The sequence below is a fragment of the Xiphophorus couchianus genome, chromosome 8 (genome assembly GCF_001444195.1).
Source record: "Xiphophorus couchianus chromosome 8, X_couchianus-1.0, whole genome shotgun sequence".
Lineage (NCBI taxonomy): Eukaryota > Metazoa > Chordata > Actinopteri > Cyprinodontiformes > Poeciliidae > Xiphophorus > Xiphophorus couchianus.
Window position 1 is genome coordinate 14367225 of NC_040235.1, and position 18182 is coordinate 14385406.

General features: G+C 37.5%; 1 protein-coding gene across 4 annotated transcripts in view; it reads right to left on the minus strand.

The window, feature by feature from the left end:
• The window catches only part of LOC114149314 (AP2-associated protein kinase 1-like), a 29500-nt gene extending 13702 nt beyond the window's left edge, over nucleotides 1–15798 (minus strand). The window contains exons 1-17 of one of the 4 annotated variants that reach the window (XM_028025077.1): nucleotides 14582–15798; nucleotides 12754–12872; nucleotides 10245–10353; nucleotides 9156–9298; nucleotides 7949–8070; nucleotides 7320–7401; nucleotides 6970–7102; nucleotides 6754–6857; nucleotides 5288–5370; nucleotides 4962–5122; nucleotides 4445–4566; nucleotides 3931–4278; nucleotides 3668–3810; nucleotides 2737–2942; nucleotides 2438–2527; nucleotides 1479–1568; nucleotides 455–559 (exon numbers count right to left, since the gene is read on the minus strand). In XM_028025077.1, coding sequence (XP_027880878.1) covers nucleotides 455–559; nucleotides 1479–1568; nucleotides 2438–2527; nucleotides 2737–2942; nucleotides 3668–3810; nucleotides 3931–4278; nucleotides 4445–4566; nucleotides 4962–5122; nucleotides 5288–5370; nucleotides 6754–6857; nucleotides 6970–7102; nucleotides 7320–7401; nucleotides 7949–8070; nucleotides 9156–9298; nucleotides 10245–10353; nucleotides 12754–12872; nucleotides 14582–14750 — 2329 coding nt within the window. In that variant the 5' untranslated portion in view covers nucleotides 14751–15798. The remainder of the gene's footprint in view (nucleotides 1–454; nucleotides 560–1478; nucleotides 1569–2437; nucleotides 2528–2736; nucleotides 2943–3667; nucleotides 3811–3930; nucleotides 4279–4444; nucleotides 4567–4961; nucleotides 5123–5287; nucleotides 5371–6753; nucleotides 6858–6969; nucleotides 7103–7319; nucleotides 7402–7948; nucleotides 8071–9155; nucleotides 9299–10244; nucleotides 10354–12753; nucleotides 12873–14581) is intronic. The other 3 variants (XM_028025076.1, XM_028025079.1, XM_028025078.1) reach the window with 3 other exon arrangements.
• Between the last annotated feature and the right edge of the window lie 2384 nt (nucleotides 15799–18182).

The window sequence follows — 18182 nt, forward strand, 5'->3', positions numbered from 1 at the left end:
AAAATATCTAAATTCTCACTTTGATATGTTTCGTAATTTTAAATGCTCGTAAAAGATATAAGCTGTTAAAAGTCCAGTTTTTATGCTGTATGTCTAAAAGTTTATTGAATCACAAGTGATAATGTGGTACTATGTGGCCACCAGGGGCAGCAGAGAGACAAACTTGGAGAAGGATAAATAAAGAAGCCAGTTTATAAATTCTGTTGATTCATTTGAGCCAGTTCTTTCACACACATGTCATTTCACCCACTGTTAATATAAAACTATTGATTCTTTCACTCTTTCTTTACATAGCGATAAGAAGGTATGCGCTTGATAACATTACTGTTTCTGTTTGCGTTGAATTGAGCTGCAGGTTAACCCTGTTCTGTTTTTAATGCAGTCAGCCCTGAATTATTTTTTGTTTCAGTCTTTTTTGGGTTGAAAAATGTTTAACAGGTAAAAAGACTTTTACCTTTCACAGACTCCACAGACTCTCCAAAAGGATCAGACAATGACAGCAGATCAGGAAGCATGAGTGAAGACGTGTCAGGAGATTTGAGACCTTCGATCAGCTTCTCTGAAGGCCAGAAAAGAAAAAAAAGTGAAAAGCTTATGTACAAACATTGTGTTCTTTGTAAGTCAATGTCAAATTCATTCAGACTGTACAGAAAGAGATGTAAAATGTGCTTAAGACTGAATCAAATTGGCAGAGTTCAAATGGATGGGTGGATGAATGGATCATTTAGACAATGGGACAGGGAATAAAGTCAACAAATGCCGTATTTTCTGGACTATGCAGCGCGCCTCACTATAAGCCGCACCTACAAAGTTTTTTTTAAAACTGGAAATGTACATATATAAGCCGCACCGGGCTACAAGCCACTGGTATCTCCGCAGCTCTCGGTTTTCCACAAGGACGCAGCAGAGGGCTGTGTCTTAATAAATCTGCTATTAAGGACGGAGCCCTCCGTCTCCAACACCGAACCATGGATTCGTTCACGCCGAGTTTGCGTGCAGCGGCTATCGATCTGGTCTTACTTAAAAGTTGACGACTTTGATCAACTTAAAAGCTGCATCGTATGAACTTCTTCGTGTGGTTTCCATGATGAGGGGATATGAGTTTGAAAACATTTCTCCGTCCTGCCTGCTGCTAGCATGTGCTTGTTCTAAATGAAAATTAGCACTTTCTTCTTTGATTTCCAATTTTGACTTCCAATGATTCACTTCCTGCTAACGAGCCCCCTGGTGGTTGAAGAGAAATCCACAGAAAAGCCGCACAGGGCTATAAGCCGCATGGTTCAAAGTGTGAGAAAAAAAGTAAAAGTAGTCCTAAAAATACGGTACAATATTTGTTTCATTTTTATTCAGATCTAGAAGCTCTTCATCATTATTGTGCTAATGTCTCAGTTGTTGCAGTCAGTTCTCACATACTTATATAAAGATATAAAAAACATTTTTATTTTCTCATATTTCATTAGAAAAACATGGGCATTTACCTGGAGCATCCGACAGTTCAAGAGTATGGAAAGGATCTGGGACAACCAAAAGAGAGGCTCCTGAGTCCAGAAGAGCAGATGGCCTTTCAGCTAGGAGACAAAGACAGAGAGGTTCAGATATGGCATGTAATTAAAGATAATGTCCAATTAAATATTCAGATGATTCTGCAAACTGAGACCAATAAAGTGTTGTGTCTCATAGTGCAGTACTGCTTGAATGATAGCGTCTAAATCACTCATTTTGTCATCATGGTATCCATATGTGTGTAAGATGCAATATCCTTGTGATCAGAATGGCAGCCATGCTTAAAAAAAACATACTAGTTAACAGATTTTATGTAACTCATCTTTTACTTAGATGTGTCCTTTTGTGTAAATATAAACTTCTTATTTGTTTAAAGTTTCCTTTGTTTAATAACAACTAGTATGTCATTAGTATTAGTCTGGATTGCAACCTTTCATAACTTTTCTACTTTGCCACTTAATTATTTTTTGTTTGTTGAGTTTTCTTGTTGTTGAACAAATAAACTTGATCATGTCTTAGCTTGCTTAGAAAAGCAGAATTGTTTTTATAAAATACAATTTTTGAGCCTGTTGACATAAAGATTTGTGTAAAATTAGAAGTTTCAATAAACAAACTTCACACACAACACCAAATAAATTTGACTTAAATTTTAACACATTTAAACATTGCGACAACTTATTTTTGAGGTGCAAACTTTTGCAAAGTGATTAATATAGAGTTCTGTTTATAGTTAAGGGAAACATGTGCAGGTTCATAATTTTTTTTCTAGACTCTCTAGACTCTCATTTTGTATGACTTTTAGTCAAAAACTTTAAGTTCTTGTCTCTAAAGAGCAACTTTACAGCAAAACAAAAACAGTTATGATGACTAAAGCATCTCACATATGCACAGTTAGAATTATAAGCAGGTAGAAAAACTTTGAATTTGTCAATACCAGTTTCTTGAGAAGTGTTTTCCACAGATGAGGCCTGCAGACCTGGAATCAGCTCTTCAGAAGGTGTTACCTCAGAATCTGACACCATGTCTGTTTTTAAAAAATAGTTATCAATCATTGTTTACATCAACAAAAGACAAAAAACTCTGACTAATTCTAACCTTTATTAAATGATATATTTGCTGTCTTTCCACCTCTATCACAATGCATCTTGTCCATGACTTAAGGTGTAATTAAATCTTAAAAATGTTTGCTAAAAAAAAAAAAAAAAAAAAAAAAAAAAAAAAATCACATTCTACCTGAGGGCTTTTTGTCATCAGCTTTGAATTCGTCAGCTGCGAAGTTGGAAAAGTTGTCGTCGTCAAACGGGTTCCATGCTGGCTGTGTGGGAGTGTTGGAGGAACCAGAGGAAGGGACAGAGGCTGCAGCATTGTTCTGGTCCTGAGCAGCATCGCAAAGGCTCGGCTGAACAGAGTCGGCGGTGTTTGGTTGAGATACAAGTGATCTAAAAGAAATAAAAGATTTGTTTTTAAAAACAAATGCAAATCTGCTTCAGCCGTGGTTAAATGCAAAGCTATTTCTGTCAATTCCTAAGGTTTTACAAATGTACACTAATTCAAGTAAGGCTAATGTGTCTATAAAAAAAAGCTTCGATTTCTAGATTCCTTTGTCCTTTTAAATCATTTTGAAACGTAAATAAAAAGAATACTTTAGAATTTTATGGAAATATTTTTAAACTATGTTGCCTTTGTATACTTACCACAAAGATGAGACAATTTGTGTTTGGTCAAATATTTCTTAAAACAGTAGATTTGAGGTTTTATGAAAATGCTGTATATATAAAAAATAACTTGAAATAAATTTGACTGAATTTGTGAGTTTGTGACTGGCTAGGAAGATGGTTTGAGTCGTTACCTTTCTAAAAAACCCAGCAGCGAGACTTGCAATGTTTTAATTGAAATAAAAAAAAACATAGTCACATGTAATTAACATTTCTTCTGACTGAATGTCATTTGTATTTAAAATAAAAATATGACAACTTTTGTTTTTAGTTACCAGTTTTTGGTGATAAAAATTCAACTAGCCAAACATGTCTGGACCCTTTTGGAATAAATCTGGAATTATTTCGAGCAGTGGTTAGATGAAATAATCATCCAGGGAATGATCTTAAAATGAATTTAAGATCTTAAACTCTTAAAATATTTCTAAATTCTTAAAAGTTGCACTCACTGGCTGAGAGCAATGTTTCCATTATCCCCCTGCTGCAGATGTGTGGAGTCACTGACAGGAGCTGCAGCACCATTTGATGCTGCATCACTCGGCACACGTTGATGACCTCGGTCCTCAGATGTCTTTGGAGTCTCAGGTGGAGTCTGCTCAATAAACAAAGAGAAATAAATGTGTAATGATCAGAATAATTTTTATTGCATATTTGAATGGACTTTAGAAAAAGGACAGAAGAGGTGAAGGTCAGAGGTTGCTTGGCCTCTTACGATCTGAGCTGATTTTTGGCTGGTCTCAGTGGAAGCAGGCTGACTTGGAACTGGTGTCTCCTGCTGCGCAGCTGCTTCTGGTTGTCCCGGAGATGCCTTGCTCGGAGAGGGTTGAGCCTCCGGCAGCTGAGTCTGACCCGGTTGTTTGCGACGCGCTGGACGCTGAGGTGCGGCAGGGCTAGATGGAGTCTGCGCTGCCTGTGGAGGAGCGGCGCTAACCACAGAAGAAGAAGGCGTGGCCTGTTGCTGGGATGTTGGCTGTGCTTGTGCTGCAGCGTCAGCTTTCGTCACTTGTGATGCTGCAGAGGCTGCCGTCTCTGCTCCAGCAGCTGCAGCCGGATGCACAGTCTAATGCACAAATATATGTAACACGATATGATACCACTGAAGAAGAACCAGGCCTTTATACTAAATAACCATGATTTTATCTACATTTTCAGATGGAATAATGAAGATGATTCATCATTTCACAGGAAAAAAATAGAAGAAAGTTTTCCTGAATCATTGTCTGTACCTGCTTCTGTGGAACAGCAGCCTGATTTGCGTTGGTTTGTGTTTGAATGAACGGTTGAGCTGACGTCTGTGCCTTCTGCGACTGGAGAGCTGCAGCTGGCTGGGAGAGGTCTAAACTGACCCCTGCAGGGTGACAACACAGCACATCACTCAGCAGCATCAATCAGTTTCAATTCTACATATAAACAATCACAGTTTCAGACAAAACTTAATTGAATTCACAGTAACATGAATCTTATTAAAATGTTTAAGGCTGAATAATATCAACTAAAAGCTCATAACTCAAACCTGATATCACCTGAAGCAGTGATACAGAATAAAAAAGAAGCAGCCACTTAGTTAGACAACTTTAATTTTCCAATCCATCACCATGGGTATTTCATCTGTTCCTATTAAGACCTGCTGCACTCGGCATGTCCAAACACATGCTGTAGGATTCATGCACTTATGTAATTTTTATCAGAAAGTTTTGTTTTTCTGGTGACAGAAACAGAGTAATGGCGGAGTGAAATACGTACCCACAGACTGAGCTGCGGCACCAGAGAGATTAGCTCGCTTGCGAGGGGTGAGGGCAGCAGGCTGGATGGGTAGGATGCCAGCAGCGGGCTGGGTGTGCACGGCTTTGGGCCTCTGACGAGGGGTGATGGAGGTTTCAGTGGTGGGAATTGGATCCGTGAGTCTGACGACAAAAGGAAGCATAATTCCCTTCTCGTTAATCATGGAAAAACACTGTTAAGATAATTATTTAATGAGTATTGGGATACTGACTGTAAGTAATTAGTTCCACAAAATGTGGTGTCACTACAGCTTTAAGGGTATTACAGAGTAATGAGGTCATGCTTGCCTGGGCTTAGTCTGGCTCTTCTTTGCTGCAGCAGCCTCACTCTCTTTGATTGGCTCAGGAAGTGTGGAAGGAATCGGAGAATTCTAGTTTGTGAAGAAAAAAGCAAATATTGAAAAGGAAATGTGCATCAAATTTTGAATGAAATGCAGAAAATAAAGCTGAAACGTTGTTGCTGTGTGGAGTCTTGCAGAGATCCTCTAAGATGACTGACTTACTGACCTCATTGGGTTTTTAAGGTCAGTCATAAAAACTAAACAGCACTTAAGATTCCTCAAAAATAAAACTGAAAAAATATATATATTTTTCAATAAAGTTCACAATTCAACTTTGCTGATGTTAATCTACAGATCACTGCAGATGGTGTTTATTCTGATGAAAATAGTCTAATCTAAATTTAGTTATTGGCAGAAAATCATCATGATTACCAGAAATAAAGGTATTCTAACATCAGTCTTTGTCTAATTAATATATATAATGTGTTTCACTTGGCTATGGAGATACTGATGTAAAGAAACATTTCAAAAATATTAAAATTTATTGAGTGGATTAAGCAGCTACAATATTTTAGTTTGCTACACTGTTTACTTTTAAATCAGGCAGTAACTTTAAACTGAATCACTTTACATACTGTAATCCTGTTTTCCACAGAAGGATGGTGTACTGCCCCCTACCTTCAGTTTTTGTGTAAATAATTATCTACTTCTGTATATATCACATAATGAAAACATGACGACTTACAGATTCACAAAAAAGGGTTCTCCTAAAGGGCGAAGATGATTCTGACATCAGAGATGTCTTAAGTCAGTAAAACTCTGCCTTCGTCTTGCTACATCTCAAACTTCAGGACCAACTAATCTGGATTTCTACCAAGTTAAGATGAAAAGAGACTTATCTGCTGTAGGTACCTTGAGATTTTTCTTTGAGTAAAAAACAATTATCATATTTATTTGACTATTTACTGGGAATCTCTGTCCTCATTCTCCTGTGGCTTTGCTTTCCTGCCTTTATTATTTTGTGTACTTTGTAAAAAAGTAGGCTAAACAGCCACCTAACTGTGTGTGTGTGTGCCACATTGTGCATGTTAGGCCTTGTGTTGACCAGAGCCACTGTTTTTGTGGGGTACGCACATCCAGCTCATGTGGCATATTTGTGTGGGTCAGGAAGTCACCATAAGGTCTGCGGTGCAACGTTGATGTTTGTTTCTGTGTGTGAAGTGCATCGCATGCATGTGGCTTGTATTTGTGTGGGTTAGGTTTGTCCTGGCTTTGCGCACCACCCGCATGATGCATGTTGGGAATGTGGCTGCGTTTGTGTGGGTCAGGTACAGCGATAGTTTTGTGCCCTCTGATAATATCCTCCTGCTTTTAACTTTTTTACCTCCACGTTAAAAATCCTGAAATATACCTTTAAGACTGCCATTTCTTTGCATAATTGATCAAATATCTTGGTTACAGAGAGAGACTCACCTTCACGTTCTGAACAGGGCAAGTCCGCTGAGCTAGTTTAAAAGCAAAGTAGGACACCTGATAGATATCCGGTCTTTTGTCAGGATCCGGCTCCAGCATGTAGCCTAACAACACATAATGTAGAAAAATGTTAAATCTCCAAAAACTAAACGATAAAACACAACAAAAAATCTGGACTAAGCATAGAGCAAAGAATATTATCTGACAGGTACTAACGAATGAGGCAGTGGAGATCGTAAGAGTAACGGGAATTATCTGGAATAGTGAAACTGCCATCACAGATGGCCACCTGGCTTTCACCAAAGGGGAGAGTGAAGAAGCACAACTTGTACAGCAGACAGCCCAGCGCCTGGAGAGAAAAACCACATGCACACCCAGTGACAGGAGAAAGGAATGGATGAGTCCAGGAACACCAAAAGCTGAGAAAAGATTATTCAATCATTTCATAAAATTAGTGCGACTCGTTTTAACTTTGTCGATTTTATTGGTATATTTATGATGGACAATAAACACAATCATATTGTGATTAAGGTATTATTATCACAAAGAATATTCATCCTACTCACCCAGACATCAGCCTTTGTAGTTATAATCTTATTGTTGTAGAGGTTCACCATTTCTGGAGCACGATATGATAAAGTGGTGTACCTAAGACGAAACATTAAAAATAGTAGGAATACCAGATTTTATGTGCCAAATTAAAGCAGAAACTGTAAACACAGGGCTTTGACTATACACAATACAAGTTATATATTACATCAATAAAAAACTGCAGATTCTAGTTGTTGTGAAGATCCCACATTTAGAGTCTGAACAATAAACAAAAAATGTTCATTTAAACATGGTCCCTTTAAAAATATTACAACTTCAAAGTTTTTAATTTGGATTTTCATATGATAGACCAACACTTAGTAGAATATCATTGAGAAGGGAAAGGAAATTATAGTTTTTTGAAATGACTTCAAAACAAAATCTAAAACAATGCAATTTGTATTCAGCCTCATTTGATCTGATACCCAAACATAAAATCCAATGCAAATAATTGCCATTAGAAGTCAATGAATAAATAGTAAATAGTGTCTCAGTTTATTTTATTCTCCATGCCTTTTAAAGGTTGTGTAAAAAAACTATTGAGTTACATCGTTTACAATAAGTACTCATAAAAGAAAGCTTGAGATGTTAAAAAGGCACAAACTTTTTGATTTCTTCCTCCACTGCTGTCACGCCTTCGGTCTGTGGGTTTTGGAACTTGTTTGTGGCGCTGCCAAAGTCACAAAGCACGTAATGACCTTTGTCATGCAAGAGAATGTTCTCCACCTGTGGATGCATGGACAATTTTTTCTGTTTTATTCAGAGATCTTCAGAAAAGGCTTTATTGTAGACAGTATAGTGTTTCGAAGCAAAGTACTGATTTGAAGCAGCAATTAACCACCAGGGTAAGATCAGATACAAGGCTTTTATTTTGGTAAGACGGGCATCTGAGATAACATTGAGTAAATTGTACCAATTATCTAGAAGGACCCTGGAATCTACCAACATTCAGCTTGACTGATATACAGTAAACTAAGCACACACACACAAAAACAAGTACATTTTCTAAACCTGACGAGGAGTGATTGTTAATTTTCTTTCCAGATATAGTATATCTCTTCCAACAACTTGGAGCTCTCCAAGTAGTTGAAAATGTTATAATTGTATTACTGCAAATGCTTCATTTTAAACGCAATTTTTCAATATAAAAACTTGAAAAATACTTAGAATGCCATCAGTTATAGTTTTTGGAGAAAAACAGAAATGGGCCTAGAAAATTGTAATAGTTTTATCTTCAAAAGATAAAGTAATCAATCACATTAAACTACTGTCACCTTCACATTACAGCACACAAGGTTGAAGCAACGGTGAAAACAAACCCTTCACAAATTAAGTGAATTTTTTTACATTTCTACAGTGAAAACGTCGTATTTCCATTTTGCTCAAAACTACTGAGAGACTACGATTTAAAATCAATGCAGCTACACGGCTCTAATTGCAGCAGGTGAAGTTATTTCAAGCATGCTAACAAGTTACATTGTCCTCTGCTATTAGACCAATGAAAAATTAAACGAAGCTTCCTCTCACACCAACATACTTATCATTGCTTTTCAAACGACGTCTCAGCAGGGTGATTCACAGAAGGAGCTGCTGCTGGGTTAACACAATTACACTGGATGTCATCTCCTTCAATATGCAGCACACAGTGGTACATTACAGTTCAGAGAACCACGATTCACTGTATTTAAGACTTCACTTTGCAAGAAGTGTTTTATTCCAGGGCAGAACTGACACAGGCTCACGTTTGTGTTAGAATTATTAAATACTTAAAATAAAAACAAGGCTTGTTAGAAAGCAGCTAAAGATTTCACCTTGAGGTCTCTGTGGACGATAGGCGCCTTGCGCTGATGCAGGCGAGATACGGCATCGCAGGTGTCACAGAAGATCTGAAGCACCTCGGACTCTGTGAAGCCAGTTTGAAGTCTCTGATTCATCAGATTAACCACCTGCCCTCCTGTAAAATAATATTTGAAAATGTAACGAAGCAAACCATAGGATATTTTGCTCCAATACTTAGGCCTGTAACAGTAACACAATTTTGCTGGACAATAAATTGTCCCAGGAATTATTGCGATAAACAAGACTATTTTTAACTGATATAATGATAATGTCATCATAATGCAAGTTTCTTCTCTTAAACTTTCATTTTGAACCAGATACTCCACACTGGAACTGAAAGACATTTTAAAAATTAAAAATAAAACACAACAATAAAAACAAAAAACAAAAACAGAAATAATAAGCACACCATAAATAAAATGGGTTATGACGTCTCAGTAAACAAACTTGGCAGGCAACGAAGGAAAGGTCCTAAGGTTGGGGGATGAACCAAGGATGGGCCCGACTCAAGGACTAGCTGTCTTTTTATATAAGCTACCTGCTCTACCACTACTTTGTGTGTTTCCCAAACTAGACTGTTAAAAGGATGAGGCTAAATAAAAGGCAGGAAGACTGCGAGAAAAACAAAGAGGACGCACAAAACTGGGGTGGAGGTTCTATCAGTAAACATAGCACCATATGAACCAGATTGGCTTTGTGAAAAACAAATAAATCCAATTATGAATCTTTAAAATTAGTGTTCGCAGATTCTTTCTATCCAATCTCACTGAGCTTGAGCTATTTTGCAAACTGGCAAAATTTTACTGGTAGAGATATAGAGCTAGTATGGACCAACAGTAAAACTCACAGTGAGAAGTTTTCAACAAAATAAAAAACTTTGTAAAAATTTGTCATTTTGTGATGGTCTAGAAGCTACAATTCTAATAAAATATGTAAACTTTTTGGTTGTAATGTAATTAAATGTCAAATATGCAAAACTTTTGACAAGGCACTGCATCTGTTTAACCGACATCTAAATCCACAGTTTCTCATTGATAGAGGCATTCCAGTACAACCCTCACCTTTGCAGTAGTCCATCAGTATGAGAACCTCCCATACATCTCGGGATCCCATAGCCGTGATACTGGAGTCCAGATAACCAACAATATTCTTGTGACCAACAAGGTCTTTCTGCAAGAATAACAAAAAAAAACACCATCATTAATACACTACAATGCACAAAGATTACACCAAAAAACTCAGCAAGAATAAACTGCTTTCTATTGTCTAATATAGGAATATTACTGATGATGTAACATGAAATTATTTTCTGCAAAAGTTGCAGCTTAAGTTGAACTGTCAGTACTTAATGCAATGCAGCTTGAGGCTATTCCCTACAAATGGAGCTGAAATAGGAAACTGGAATCAGGAATCTATTAAGTAATGAAAAAAATTTCAAGTACTACTGATGAAGACGAACCACCGTCTTTGTGTGTATAGAGTGATAGTGAGAAGCAAAAGTAAGAAAGCCTGTGAGGTTAAGAAAGCAAACATGGGCCAACAACATGTATGATTCCACTGGAAGATTGTGGAGTGATAGGATCTGGCTTGTTTGTAATCTCAGCATCCATTGCTTCCTTCCTTCCTGAGTTCCTCAGCACAAAGAAGACAAAGTGTTGTGTAGACTCTAAACTCAAAGAAGGCTTTCAGACTTTCCAATATCAACATTCAGTCAAACGTTTTGCCATGTCATCAAGGCAATAAAATTCCATAGTGCAGAAGTTAGTGCATGAGAAAACAGAAAACATTTTACCAGTGTCAGCCTGAGAGAATAGAAACAAACCAAAAAATAAGACAAAAAATCAAAGACAGTCCTTGTTTTTAGAGGGACACCTAAAATTATCAGACGACAAATCTAAATAAGGTTTATTGGTCAAATAAGTTTTCATGTGCTATAAAAGATTCCACACAGTTTAAATACGTAACTAATATTACATGGATTTTATCTACCTTCAACATGAAATCCTACTATTTTCCTTTTGTTTTCTGAGGCAGAACATCTCAAAAGCCCTGATTATTGATGGTAATGGTTCGTTCATGTTAGACGGATGGCTGAGTCAAGAAAATCGTCCAAGACGTTTATGGAAGAGATTGTTAAATGCACAAACAAAGAAAATGATACAAAAAGACAACACAAGCCCTGAATGCACATAAATATACAGGCGGAGGCAAAGTTTGCAAGTTTAAAGGCAAAGGAGTAAAAAGGAGGAAGGACAGGGTCAAAGGGTGCCACCAGATTCATCAGGTGGTCAAAAATGTTCAATTGAGGTTTCGATTTCCACAACAAGACACCAGAAAGAAACTAAAGTATTTGGGATTCTGTGGAGCAAAGAATCAAATCTGAGAGTCTTTGGGGCCATTGGATTAGCGTCAAGTCTGGAGGAGGAAGTATGACGTTCAAGCTAAAAAAACCCGACAACCCACAGGGAAGCATGGCAGTGGCTCAGTGATGTTCTGGTGCCGTTTCACTTTCTATGACTTTGTGTGTCAAAGGCAAAATGGATTCAATTAAGTATCAGGAAATAAAGATTCTCATGCTGTTGTGCAGTTTGTGAGGAAGTCAGTGCTGATCTGAAAGAAAAGATTGTGGAAGATACTAGAGAAGCCATCATAGTTGCTTGACTTGAGCTCAATTGAATATCTCTGATTGGATTTGAGCAATATAGCTGTAGTTTACAAAACCAAGAATATTAATGAACTGGAGGACTTTACCCATGAGGATTGGGATAAAGTTACTGAGGAACGATGGCAGAAGGTGTTCGAATCCCATCTGCACTAGGTCATGATATCTAAAAAGACTCCACTAAATGTTGAAGATATTTCAGATGGAGGGTTTAGATAATTTTGAGACTGTATAAAACAAAAGAAGCTTTTAGAGTTTGATTTGAAGAAAGCACTTGTATGATTAGCTGTTTGGAGCAGCATAAATTGTCCAAGTTTGATTTGTTTATTACAAATAGCTAATAATTTATATGCTTCACCAATATACAAAATTTCAAATGGATGTTAATTTATTTAAGGGGCAACTGCAGGTATGAACTATACAAGTGTAAATGTAAAAAGATTTTTAAAACGTTCCTACTTCAAAACCACAAAAATTCTCAATCACAGGGTTTCTACTCTTACAGTGAAAGTGCTGCTGTACAGTTTTGCTTCCCCTCTGACAACAAACGCCAGTCAGACGATTCAAGAACGGAAACCACATTTGCTATTAACTCTGAAATAAAAACACCAGATCATTTTTCTTTTATAAATTTGTTTTAAATATTTGTGTTCATACCATGACACCGGTTGTGTTTTGTTTTTTTCTTCAAAATCAAGGTTATCGCAGTCTGAAAATTAATTACCAGTTCATTTTTATTTATCCTGTTTGTACTAAATTCAGCACTTTGCTCGAGGACGTCATTCTGCATGTGTTTCTCTTTCGAAATACTTCTGCTTTTCCTGTTGCTCTCACGTGTGGTTTTACCAGAACCACAATAAGCAAAGCATGAGAACAAACAATGAAAACGTTTATCCAAAACCACTCACCATAATCTGAATCTCCTGTTTGCACACCTGCAGATCATACTCATTGTTGACGTACATCCTCTTCAGGGCACAACGCACCCCTTGGTTTGTTTTCACCAGGAACACAATAGCAAAGCCACCTAATATAAACGAAAAAGTAGAGTTGTCACATTAAACTGTCAACCAGATATGATGACAAGCAGACGGAAATCATTAGCGTTAAATACAGATGTAAAATTCAGAGTAGATTTACAAAGTACTCAACTCCACAATAACACTGCACATCAAAGCTTTCAAACTGCATCTCTGTTCTTAGCAGATGAGCCTTTTTTTGCCTCATTACATCAAACAACTGCCAGTGTTTGTTCTTTACATCAGAACGAAGGATCAGGACCACATGGTGCTGCCTTATAGCGTTATCTATTAGTCATGTTGTTGCTGGAGGGTTAAAGTAGAGGCCTACAGTGAGGCCCAACCATCTGGTACGGCTCAGGCCGCATTTTCATTCTGCTGAGTTTAGCTGCAACACTCATCAATTTCAGACAACCACAGACAGATACTGCAAATCTGCATGGAGCATCTCAGATGACGGATGAGGATATAAATAAGATTGTGATGCACATAATAAGGTAAACATATACATTCTGATCAGCTGAGCTGACTCATATCATAAGGACCTTGGAAAATTCTTTCGAAATGCTTGATTAGATGGAGCCCAGACACACTTCTCTAAAAACGGAAAATGTGTTTGGTACATAAAAACAACAAAAAAAGAGAAATACAGATCTGAAATGTTTAAGTTAATGATGCCAACTTTATCTCTACATCACATCTACAATAAACAAAAGCTGACTTCACAATTTAGCCAAACAAAATTAATAAAAATAACTATAAAATAGAAGAAAAATCATTTTAAAACACTAATAAAGGCTTTCATAAAACAACCAAGTTAAATTTAAATTTATGGCCTCAGAAGTAGGAATATGTAGACAGGTGCACAATGTTTGACAGCAGCAAATTTAGTTCATGTTTCCTCTATGCAATTGATTCCTTGAGGGTGCATTAGTTCTTTTCTTGCTTTCCTGCATTTACAAAGACTCAACAATTAAACTACTTGGGGGTGTGGAGGGAGCATTATCCTTGTAGCTCCAGAAAGGCTTCCGCAGTCCAGCATCAGCATTTTCACCTCATGACTCTAGGTTGCAATTTGCTTACCGCTGCTTGTTAGAGTGAAAATGACAGTATCTACTGTAAACATTCATTTTGAGAGCATAAAGCAACTGCCTGGCGCCTGCTAGTATCCATCTTTGAACCATAATAGCAGAGTAAAGATAAGAGAAGCGGTGCAGAGCTTTGTTTAGGTACAATAAGTTAACATTTTTGTGATGCCTGTGTGGGAGACATAGTTATGTTTTAGTGGTGTTAAGTGTCTCAAATTGAGAAAAATACATCACCCCCTATCAGGCTTTCTGCTCAGGGCGGCAGGGCATGAGGGGCGGCATGAAGCAAACCAAAAATGCTTCTTACTCCCTGAATGACTGTTTTCCATCACCAGATGCAATAATCTGACTGTTAAAGACATAAAGTCATTTTGGTGGGGAGTTGATGTCTGGGTTTTGTTTTGATGAGCCCAGAATGAATCATCTATTATTCAATATCTTAAATATTTCAGATGAATAAGCTTTTCTTTTATTTTTTTTTTCAGAATTGGGGGCTATCCGGGTTGCAGTTCACAAAAAGCCACCCCTGATTCTCCAGCTATGACGGGGAAAAAATGAAAGTAAAGAGTTTAAAAAAAAAAAAGAGTGAACCGAATGACATGATCTGTTCTGTGCACTCTCTGTCTCACCTTCAGCAATGATCTCCTCAACTGTGACCTGGTGCCGCCCGACAGTGAAGGCTCTGCCAATGAAATTTCCTCCGGCGTGGCTGGACCCAGAGCCGCTGCTGCCCCCTCCTCCTCCAGAACCAGGCCCGGAGCTCACCAACTCCCGACGGGAATCAAAGAACTTCCTCATGATGTCGAAATGACAGCAGGGAAGATGTGGTTCTCTTCCCTCTTCACGCTGTGATGTGCTGGCTTATTGCGGTGATATATTATATCCCCGGATCCTCGCGTAAACTTATCCAGAGTCTATTCTTGGTGCCTCAAAAATATGCAAGTAATACCTCTTTCACTTGTGGTGATGATGTGAGATTCTTTTAGGGGAAATTTCCCATTTGCTTGCCAACACAAGCCAGCTGGTGATAACTATAGAGCGGCTAGCAGTTATGTAAGTGTATTACACCGCCCAGGAGGTTAAAGCATCTCCGGAAAAGTGCTCCTTTTACCAGCCGGCCAGCTGTTCATGGTCGGCTGCGGCTGCTGAGGAAAAATAGGTCCATCTCCATCTCGTCCAGCCGTTACCAAGCTAGCTAAGTGCTAGCTGCTAAGGCGCTATGACATTTCGTGTAAGGTTATCCAGGTTATCCTCTGAAGAAAATGTCTTCAAACGCGGTGTATCCTTCGAGTAACTGCGACAGCGCTGCCCAGAAAGCTGTTTCCATCCTTCAGGAAAGTGGAGTGACGGTTTGTTGCCTCATAGCTTACTGTCTGTGGGGCTATTTAATTTCTTCCATTTGTGTGTGTGTGTGTGTATATATATATAAGTAAATATATATATATATATATATATATAAACTATATGGTTTCCGTTCGCTGACGCCTTCAGCGCAGGGCAGCCCCCAAAAAGCGTCGAGGTGATTGGAGACGAGTCTCCGTCCGCTGCAAGTATGTTTTAGCGTCTGTCATCCGCTAAAACGGTACCAACTGAGGTTTCGACACAGCCGTCTAATCTCTGCAACCACAGCAATCTTTGGCTGCCAGCATTATCGCAACATCCTAGCTGTTGCTGTTGACGCACACGGTGACTTGTGGGTACTGTAGTTCAGAGAGCCCCGTCGCCCTTTCGTGCTTGTGCGCTGCCGTGTGAGGTCATTTGCTGCGTCCACGTCACGTGGAGATATTCTCTGTTGGATCACGGAACAACAAGCCCCCCAGGTGTTCATGTACAAATACCTGACCTATATTTCTAGATTGATGATGACATGATGACAAATAATATATTTCATTAAATGCATTCATGTTTTCTAGACATTTCTTTATTTTTATTATTACTTACTATCAGGGGTGGTAGGTAGTAACTAGATTTACTTAAGTAATTTTTGGGGGGAAAAGGCATACATACTTTAAGGAGTAGTTTTACTACACTGTACTTTTGAATTTTTCTTGAGTATGCAGTATTGCTACTCTTATTTCTGGATAAACTACTCAGTATGTGTAACTTCACTGAATAAAGAACAAACATGTTTTTGTAAAAACAAAATGCCCCAAACACAGACACAAACCAACATTTAAGTGACAATTCTTCTTTAAGCTTTGTAGTTCTAATGTTTTGTTTGTTTTTCTTTTCATTTTCTTAGCCTGTTGTACCATTTTATAGATCTAGAAGAGACATTAAGCATTCTAACATAAATATACATTAGCCTGCAGGCTTGCTGTAAATATTAGTTTAATATATTTTATATATTAGATTTGGGAAAGTGTTTCTTCTGCCTATATGTCTTAACATTTTTAGATATTAAGTCAAATATTCTGATCAGTTAGTTAGTACAAAAAAAAGCCTTTATGCAAAATACGTTTTCACTTTTATTTAAGTAAAAAATATTGTAGTAGTTGCATATACTTCATACTTTGTTGACTATTTATTTATTTAAGTTGTCTGTCAGTGAGAAAGATGCTGACCAATTTTGGAGTCCAATTCATAAGATGACAATAAAGACTATTCTGTTGTAATGATAACTGCTATGCTTTCATCTGTGAAACTCTTAGTTACTTCACTTAAATAAAAATCCAATACTATTAAAAAAGTCTTAAATATTGTGATCACTCTGTTGATGATAGTATTTCTGTTAATGATGTTTGTCATGCCTTGCAAAAAATAATAATACATTTTCAATCCATCGTCCAAAAAAAGGAAAGAGTGTGGCACAACTCTGAATTTACCATGAAATGGTTTTCCACCTAAGTTGAAAAACCAGCTAAAGAGACCATTGTTCAGATAAACAACCAAGAGGCCGACTGTACTTGTGAAGGAGATTTACAAAGCCACAGCTTGGATACATAAATCTACCAACAGGGCAATTAAGTGAGCACTAAGCAAATCTGACCTTTCTGTTCTGGGACTGCTGCATCTGTGGAGATTAGTGTACAATAATGGATTCTTTATAAAATTAAGAAAATTACAAACAACCCGGAGCATCGTTTTTATGAAATTGTTATGCAACAACTGAGTCAGAGGCTTCTTCAGATGCGTTGTAAAGCAGACCGCCACAAGATTCTTCCTGCCCAGTCATCAGCATCTACAACAACTTTAAAAACATTGTATAATATTACAATAACTTTTAATTTGCCATTGAGAGTAATCACATATTTCTTTTATTTGAATTGAATTGAAGATGTGCAACCTTATCACCTGCAAGTTTTTTGAAACTTACGGCTGTAATTGCAGAGAAATATACACTGCTCAAAAAAATAAAGGGAACACTTAAAGTGTTTAACACTTAAAGTGTTCCCTTTATTTTTTTGAGCAGTATATTTCTACATGGCATTGACTCGGAAGGAGGTCTACAAATGCACCCTACAACTTCAGAAGTAAATCCAGAAAAATTCTGAAACCATACTCTTTTTTTTACTATTTACTATGTTTTGTTAGTCTGTCTCATTAAATCCCTGCAAAATACTTTTTTGTTGTTGAAAAGAAAAACAACATGACTATTGGAAAAATATTGAGAACACTTTTACTTAGACACGATGTAAAATGGAACAGAAATGCACTCACCTATTACTTTATAGTTAGCAGCCTCCACATCCCAAACTAACTCTTACATTTGTGCCATAGCTGCTCTCATTACATGTTTTACAGGCTGGTTGGTCTTATTTTGGTCATTGTACACCTCTTTTAATCAATCTATTCTGTGTCATTTTAAAGACACTTTGTGTCATGCAGTCCTTGTTTTGAGTCTCATGTTGGTTAGGTTGCTGCCGTGTCACATTTGGGAATTATTGAGTCTCATTCTTGGTTTAGTATAATCGGTTTTTCTCTGGTGTAATGTACATCCTTATATACTATGGAGTGCTTTCAAGTTTTCATCCTTGGCGTCTAATAAGTAAGTATGACAATAAAGGAGGGGTATATTGGGAAATGGAAGTCTTGGCAAAGATGTTGCAACATTTAGAGTGAGGAAACTGGGCATAAATCCCATTTTTCAACAGCTGAAGGAAGGACAGCTTTATGGCATTGCAGAAATGTTTTCTGGTTTCTTATTTTATCTTTGTCTTTTTTTCTATTTGTCACAGGTTCTTTGTTTAACATGTTTTACCCCTTGCCTTTTGGTCTGGTGGTGGGAAC